The sequence below is a fragment of the Monomorium pharaonis genome, chromosome 5, assembly GCF_013373865.1.
Source record: "Monomorium pharaonis isolate MP-MQ-018 chromosome 5, ASM1337386v2, whole genome shotgun sequence".
Lineage (NCBI taxonomy): Eukaryota > Metazoa > Arthropoda > Insecta > Hymenoptera > Formicidae > Monomorium > Monomorium pharaonis.
The window spans coordinates 6,478,152-6,486,984 of record NC_050471.1 but is presented as its reverse complement, the minus strand read 5'-3'; the positions used below and the strand labels follow the sequence as shown (position 1 = coordinate 6,486,984).

The following is an 8,833-nucleotide window of genomic DNA, read 5'->3' as shown; positions in this document are numbered from 1 at the left end:
CTTTGTTTTTGGATAATATTTCTTAAATAAAAGCTAAAAATAAAATGTTGTAAATGCAAATTAGAAAATGCAATTTTTATAACACTTTCATATTTTGTAATTCATGTTTTCGCAAGATTATCAAAAATAAACGTCTGAGAAGCTGGACCCTGAAAGGTGTCACAACTATATTCTCTTTTTTTTTTCTTTAATATGAATCACGTAAATTTTACAAGTTAATGTATATGACGATTCCTAAAAGCGTTTCTTTTTGACGTAAAACATTTTCTGTTGCTCATACAAATATCTATGCTGTTCCACAAGACGCAAAATGTAAAGATTAGATTAGATTCATTTGCAGTACATTTTATATAAAAAAGAGCCATGAATGCATAAAGTACATGTAGATTTTAATTTTTTATTTCTTTTTAATTATCGAAGTGGCTTTTAGATTATCTAGTATGGATCATATTTTTATATTAATACAGCGTAATTTTAATATTAATTTCCGAGAAATAAAAGGGTGCTTTAGAAGGTTTACGCTAATATTAGCATGATTTCTTCTTCGAGTTACATTCGATATAGTTATATCCACAGATTTTAGTAAGCGTTTTTAGTAATATATTACAATTAATAAAAGAAGAAATGTATCATGATAAAATGTATACATTAAATCAAATTCAATTTGTAAAAATAAATATTGTAAGTTGCATCGTTTAATTAATGTAATTAAATAATTTGTTAAGTGTCAGATGAGATGAGATGAGTGAGTGAGCGAGTGACTGAGTGACTGAGTGACTGAGTGAGTGATTAACCGTAAATAATAAATAATAATTACGTAATTTATTAAACATTATTCGCAACTAACATTGCTAGTTTTTTTTTTTTTTTATAAGAAAAAGATGACTGATAACTTCTAAGATATTTCTCTCTATAAGTTTTGTTATCTAGAACATTTTGCAATCGATATTTCTTTATCTGACTGTTACAAGACAATTTTAGATCAATATCATACACATAGTAATCCAGTATGTAACTTCAAACATAAAGCAAACGCTATTCTAGACCATGCAAGATAGCATGCGTTGCAACTTGCAACTGCAGCGTTCTGTGAGATATCTTCTGTGTGTGGCTTTATTCCGCCTCTCGTACTGAGCCACGTGTATATCAGTAGCATATACATAAAAGGGTGGCACACACATACGAAGCAAAACTTATACAGAACGGAGGTGAGCGGAAACGCCCGCTCGTAACGGAACCGAAGTGGTTGTCGGGGAATTTGCAATTCCCATCGGGCATTCGGCCGCTCTCTCGAATTTTGGAAAATTCCATTGCGGAACCCCCAGCGGGCCGGTTAAATCGCGCTACTTACATCGATCGATCGCGCAACGAAGCAGCTAACCCCGTGGCGTTCAAGACACGCTTTATTGTGATTTGGATCTAAACGATCCGCGAGATCACGATATATCGTCTATACTATCTATATCATGCAATATCGTGTAATTTAAACAAGATAAAGTAAAGCAATATTGAGATTCTTGAACAAGCGCGCGTATACATACGTAATAAATCTATATATATAAAAATGTAAATGTTTGTTCCTCATCTAAGATCTCCGTAAGTTTTTCACCGATTGCTTTAAAATTTTGACACAACGTTGCATTCGAAAACGGAAGTGTTCTTATGGGGTTTGATTTTGGATGTACCGGTGTTTCAAAAATGATGGCCATAATTTAAGTGTAAAAAATCGTTTTTCATTAATATTATTGAAATGTTGACACATTGAGACGGGGAAAGACCGGGAGAGACGGGGAGAGACGGGGAGAAACGGGGAGAAACGGGGAGAGACCGGGAGAGACGGAGAAAAACGAGAAGAGACCGGGAGAGACGAGAAGAGACCGGGAGAGACGGGGAGAGACCGGGAGAGACGGGGAGAGACCGGGAGAGACGAGGAAAGACGGGGAGAGACGGGTAGAGACCGGGAGAGACGGGATGAGACCGAGAGAGACCGAGAGAGACGGAGAAAAACGAGGAGAGACCGGAAGAGGCGAAGAATGTTTCTATTGTGTTTAAATTAAGGTAATAAAAAAAATAAAGATGGCTGTTATTTTATTGAAAAAAAGGAACTTATTTAAAACAGTCTTTTGAATGAATTTCTAAATCCATGGCAGCTTTTAGAAAAAAAAGTTAGAAGTACGTGAATAAATGAATATTAGATTTATTAAAGATAGATAAATTCTTATTCAAAAATAAAATTAAAAAAGCGACAGTAAAGCAAGGCTCTTGAAAGTTAAACAACGAAAGCAAAGAAAATTTGACAAAAACGTAGCATAAGAATAGAGAGCCACAGCAACGCGTGGCAGGGCATAGCTAGTAAACAATAAATATAATATATATTGAAATTGTCGATAATAAAAATTACGAAAATAAAGAAAAAGAGATAAAATTAATGAACATTATGAAATACAAGAAATAAAATTTGAGAAGAAACTTTCTTCCATCTCATTTTCATAAAATCATTAGATAAATATTTTTTCCATTGTTGACTCACTCCTTTCTTTCTATCTACTAGAATATTATTTAGTCACGTTCTGTCGAAGCAAAACTAATTCTAAAATCTCTTTTCTCGGAATCGTTGCATTTTCTTGAGTTTTGCATCCAACCTTCGACAATACAATTCCGATGTACCTGAAATAGGATCTCTTCAAAAGAAGTGAGAGAGAAAGAGAGAGAGGGAGAAAAAAAGTGAGAGAGAAGGAAAGGAAAAAAGAAGAAAAGATTCATTCCTATGAAAAATGTTTTTGTTCATTCAACTGAATTGTGAATAAAAATAATAATATATGTTTAGTGCTAGGTTAAAAATCTTCTCAAGACAATTTGACGCATTTTAAACGTATTGAACGTAGAAAAACGAGAAGAATCCGATCATCGCTGTTCCGGGCTATGGAATATCAGATGCATGCGAAAGCGGATGTAATTCATTCCGATTTCGACGCACGATTTGTCATTCGGTTGAAATAGAATTTGTGCAGTATTACAATGCAACTGCTATCATAGAATTTTTAGATTAGATTATTTTAGAAACTTCTTAGATGATTTTCTAATAACTAATGTCTTCTGGTGTTCTGTCTTTAATATATTTGATTTTTTATTGCGCTATTCGTGTTAACAGTACAGACAAGAAATAGATTCTCATATAACTTCTTTCTCTATCTCTTTTAATTACTAACTCTTATCCAATTTTTATTTTTTTTAGAAAATCTAAATTTTTTCTTTAAAATCAAATTAATCTTTAATCTTGATATTAGGACACACGTATATTATTTGATTACCATTATTTAAAAACATATATTCTGTTTATTAAGCAAATATACATCTTAAGCTTAGTTTTTATCAGTAATTCATAGCAAAACTCGAATATAAGGCTTGGCCAAAAATAGTATTTTATCATTTCAAAATATTACTCTGCGTCTCATATGCATGAAAATGAATTGTCGTTGACGACATAAATTTTCTCTATAAAAATTATTTGAAATAAACTCTATTGTGTTAAAATAATATATTCATCGAATTAAAAACTGTAAAAGTTATTATTATTAAAGAAGAAAGCCTATTATATCACATTATATTTGTAATTATATGTATATCCACGTAATATCAAAAATAATTTTACAATTACGTTTTTTTTATCGATAAAATGTTCTAAATAAAATATAATTCCATACAGATCCTAAGCGAGTCCTTGATGATTTCCGCGGAACAGAATGTCAATGGATATTGGCAAAAAATCATAATTATAATTATCGATAATGAGTCAGTAATTTCGCAATAAAATCATGCATTTTTACGTTTATAAATAATTGTATATTACTTAACACTCTATAATATTTGATTAATAAATTAAAAAATAAAAAATATTTTATTATAATAATGTCAAAATAAAGTGCCAAGTGTCAAGTTACTAAGCTGTATTGAATTACTGGGATGAGTAAAATTTGCAGAGCGTAGAAAATTGGCAGACTAAAGACGCAGAATAAATAAATAAAATACAAAACAAAAGTAAAAACGTTATCCACTAACTAGAAGCAGCTTGATTAAGGAGATCTCTAGCAAAACAAATTCGTTTAACTTTTAGCCGTAACGTCATTTTGCACAGACACATAAATAAATATCGGTACAAGGTAAAACTTGTAGTCGTTGCGATACAAGAAGCGCTTGAACAGTGCTGTGATTTCAATAACAGTTCTCTCAGTATTATTATTAATTTAAGCAATTTAATAACGATATGGCGTGTAAGGTAACAGATACATACATACATAACGAGGTACCTAATCCATTACATTAATAAATATATAAATTTTATTACTAAAATTCATGTATCTTTAGTTTTTGAAAAACAATAATATACTCAGTGGAGAAGAAGAACTAATTCATGATATAAATATTGGGAACATGATTTTGAGCGCATTTAAATTCAGGCCGAATTTCATCGGTCAGGTAATAATAAAGCTTATTTTAATAATAAATTTATATCACTACGTACAACACACGCTGTAAGCATTATACACAATGAATAATGAAAGAACATAAAAGTAAAAGAAAATAAAAGAATATCTCATTTAATAAGACGTATAATGTATTAATATCTTTAATATGTTTAATAATGTGATCGCTATCTTATAGATAGATGCAGAGACAGATGAAAAAACTACATACCAACAGATGCTAGAGAACAGCGTGAAGTGTGCATTATGGTTAAAAAGGCAAATACTCGGGAAAAATATCACGATATCAATAAGTACATCTCAGCAAATGCTTAGCTACATACCGCTTCTAGCGGGTTTATATGTCGGTGCTATTATCAATCCGTGGGATCCAAAATACTTCGAAGGTACATTAATCTTTCTCTAAAATTTAGCATTATTTATTTTCACATTCATACATATAAGCATATCTTTAATTTACTCAATAATGAATATTTTTAGACGACGTACGAGTAATGTATTTTTTAGTGGAATATAAACCAGAAGTAATCTTTGTTGATAGAAACGATTACCTAATACTCATGCGAGCTATAAATCGCTTAAATCTTACTTGTGATACAATAGCTGTTCCAAAAATCGTAACTTTCGGCAAGGTTGAAGGTCACGAAGAAATTTCTCTCGAATCTATATTAAGTGGTAATTTTGAACAAGACAAAATTAATGAATTTTACTGCAAGGATATGAATCCAATAGATATCGTGGTGAATATGTTTTGCACCACAGCAACAAGTTATCCAGGTAAAACGTATATTCGTTACTTCTCTTTCGTGTTTCCATCAAATCAGGAGGTACCCGAAATGTCTCCTGATGGCATTGGTCTATGGTATGGGCCTTTAAGTTGGACTTATCATCTACTCTTGACCATTCGTAGCATAGTTTCGTATGTCACAGTGATCAAGTGCTCGAAATTCTACGATGAAAATATGTACAATGCAATAGAGAAGTACAAGGTAATATCTAAAAACAATCAAATTTTATTTTCAAAATGAACAAACTATAAGATATTTATGTATGCACTTCAGGTGAAATGGGTGTTTCTTCAAAGCGCAATGTGCAGCCAATTGTTTAAAACTGACATCCGTATGTATGATGTCTCTTCTTTGAAGCAACTAATATTCGGCGATTCAGCCATCAATCACGTTATCTACGAACAACTCATCAAGCACTTTACTAACGCTTCTATCGTTCAAGTATATAGTATGTACAATTTTTATTTTACTTATTATTTATAATAATAGGAATTGTCTGTTTGAAATTGATAATCATTGAGTTTTGCAGGCTTATCAAAAGTAGGCATAATTGCTGCTTATCAACGAAACAGTAAATCGATCGGATCGAGCGGTCACGTGGCTAAAAATGTTAATTTAATGATTCTTAATGAAGAAAGAACGAAGGCCAATCTGAGTTCAGATACACTAGGCGAAATCTGGTTCAAACTCACGTGCAAGTGGTGCAATACTAAGACGTGCAAATTGCCAAATTGTATTCAAAGAAAAAAAAATAAAAACAAAAACATAACGCTGTCATCAGCTGCTAGTCAGTATATGATAACTCTTAATGTGTATTGCACGCTGGTTTAGAAAAAGTCATAAAAAATGTTAATAACAAATAAAATAACATTACATGTTTTCAGTTACTTCTACATGGCACTGCACCGAAGATTATGGCTTCTATAAAAAAACTGGCGAAATCTTCATCATCGATAAAATAAAGAACCTTATTAAATACAAACTATATTGTATTCCACCTACAATAATCGAGAATGTGTTACAAAATCATCCGGCTGTGTTGGAAGTCGTTGTAAAATCCGTACCACATAGAGAATATGGCGAAATTCCGATGGCTTATATTAGGCTAAAATACGAATATCAGGTTTGAAGCTAATTATTTTTTTTTTACATAGAGACAAATAAGATTATTTGTGAAAAGTTTATGTTATGTTTAGGTGACAAAAGACGAACTAATAAAATATGTACAAAGAAATGTGACCGACGTGTTTAAGCACGGAGATCTGTGCTTTACGAAAGAAATGCCATATCTCCCTAATGGAAAAATTGATCGATCGCTAGTTGGCTATATTAAGAAAGAGTCATACAAATATTAATTTTTTTTTAAGTCTAGGAAAGAAGAGTGATTTATAATTTTTGTGTTAAATCCAAATTTTAAAATATTTTATAATGTAAATATAATAACTATTAAGATATCTTTCGTATAAATAAGTTGAAAGTGATAATCATACTTTAATTCAAAATTTAATTGTTATATAAATATTTATTGATGTATACTATATATAATATTAACAATGTAAGAAATAAAAAATGAAAAAATATAAAACAAAGAAATAATTTATATAAAGAATTCATTTTGTATAGAAAGATTGTATCATAAATTTTGTCTTGTATAAACTTGCTCCATTAAATCAAATTGCATTAAATCAAATGTTCTTCGATTTTTACATAAAATATCCTTGTATTGAAATTTGCATTGATGCAAAATTATTATACCGCTATCACGCAAGTGTTAAAATAATGGGCATTGTGACGGACATTATCTTTTATAGCATCATTACGCCAGTCATACGAACGTTGATCCATTGAAAATTTGCACAATAGCTAACAAAATAGTCGAGGTAGAAATGCGATTTAGTATATGCTATTAAAAATGCAAAAAAAGTCGTAAGTAAAAAAAATAGCAAATATATCCAATAAAAAGATTGGTAAGACTGGTTATTTTATTTATTATATCTTTGTTTTCTAGCTAGTAAAATATAAAAAGAAAAGTTTTTTATTTATATTATTATTAGTTTATCCATTTCAAAAGTTTTTTTAAAGAGAAAAAAATATTTTTGTACCAGATATTTTTTGAGCAATTGCTTCGAGGAGATCACTATATATCTATGTGATAAATAAGTAAAAGTAATAAACTGTCACTATAGATTTTAATTTTATAAATAACATATAAAGTTTGAAAATATATAAAGCGGAGAAAAAAGATACAAAGAGTATATACCTCTTCTTCTCTTTTGTTTCTATATTTTTAATTTTATTAAGACAAAGATGGATAGATAAGATCAAATAGAATAGTTTGAAATTTTTACTTTCAAAACCTTCTTTCTTAGATTTCTTTAATATTAAATCGTAAAATTAACGAACTTTATAAGTCCATCGAGACCTATAAAAAAAACTTACGATGATATAAATATAGTAGATAAACATTTTACAATATTATTTTAATTATCACATTATTTGTAAAGAATGGATAGGAGAATCGTGGTAAAAATACATATGTCAGCAGCAAACGAATCTTTTCATCTCGATGGATGTGCGATATCCGCGCAATGTCACTGCAGCGAGACTATTAATGGCAATTTATCGTCGATCGTAACGTCTCGCATTCACGCTAGTTAAACGCAAATAAAAGATGAAAGACACCGATCAGACGAGCGCGCCCGCGACAGTAATCATTTCCTATAAATTGCATTTCTCAGCAATCTTGGCACGTACGTCTGAGAGGCGTCATAAAAAACCCCGTCAATTTTCGCTAAATCACGATTTAAATTTACGAAGTTTCCTTAGATTTTAGAAGATATTATTAGAAAATAATATTTTCGTATTATATAAAATATTAATAAATAAGTATAATTCGACTCATCTTGATTTTAGATTGATACATAAAAGCTCGAAGTATTTCTCTTGTACCTATTACTGTTATTAAATTGGTTTACGCCAACCACCATGTGCGATTTATACGAGCTACATGGATGTGATCTACATCGAGATTAAGGAAATAAGCGGATCGTCTGTTTAAATCGGATGTACATGCATCAAAAAGATTTACATTGATCCGGGTCGAAATTTCGGCCGACCTTGAGAGTGGGAAAATTAAATGCCATCTCGAAGTGACGGCCGGTAATGGATGCGGATTACAAATTTCTTGTACCTCGAGATTTCATTGAATATGAAACTCGCCCTCCGGCCATTCGAACGATAGCCCTCCCGCACGGGACCGGCTATGTAAAGTAGAGGTCATATACGGGGTGTTCCGCTTTTCTTCCTAAATGTAATGAGAGATCCCTAAGCGCGACTTATGCTAGTCCATATTGGTCTTTTAAATAATTTCGTATTCGCGTAATAAAGAAAAAAAAAATAATTTCTTGGAATTTAATTAAAATAACTTTACATTTTAATTAAAATGTAAAATATTCTAATATGCTGTACAAACTTTATGTATTTAATATATAATTTAAAAACAAATATTCTAATATGCTGTATCATATAAACTTTAGGTATTTAATATATAATTTAAAAACA

General features: G+C 30.6%; 1 protein-coding gene across 2 annotated transcripts; it reads left to right on the top strand.

Moving 5' to 3' along the window:
* The first annotated feature begins 2,420 nt into the window (after positions 1-2,420).
* LOC105829323 (4-coumarate--CoA ligase-like 9) lies at positions 2,421-6,962 on the top strand. 2 transcript variants are annotated; one of them, XM_036287402.1, is made up of 7 exons: positions 2,421-4,476; positions 4,663-4,870; positions 4,965-5,473; positions 5,546-5,720; positions 5,802-6,059; positions 6,157-6,395; positions 6,469-6,962. In XM_036287402.1, exons 1-7 carry the CDS (start codon positions 4,432-4,434, stop codon positions 6,625-6,627), a joined length of 1,593 nt encoding a protein of 530 aa, XP_036143295.1. In that variant the 5' UTR covers positions 2,421-4,431; the 3' UTR covers positions 6,628-6,962. The 2 variants fall into 2 exon arrangements, with proteins under 2 accessions (XP_036143295.1, XP_036143296.1); XM_036287403.1 differs by having other exon boundaries at positions 2,421-4,870; positions 4,965-5,159; positions 5,247-5,473.
* Positions 6,963-8,833: the final 1,871 nt, after the last annotated feature.

Coding starts and splice junctions, on each gene's coding strand:
- LOC105829323 (XM_036287402.1), top strand. CDS start 4,432: ATGATTTTGAGCGCATTTAAATTCAGGCCGAATTTCATCGGTCAG. Junction 5,474..5,545: donor ATGCAATAGAGAAGTACAAG/GTAATATCTAAA, acceptor TATGCACTTCAG/GTGAAATGGGTGTTTCTTCA. Junction 6,060..6,156: donor AACGCTGTCATCAGCTGCTA/GTCAGTATATGA, acceptor ACATGTTTTCAG/TTACTTCTACATGGCACTGC.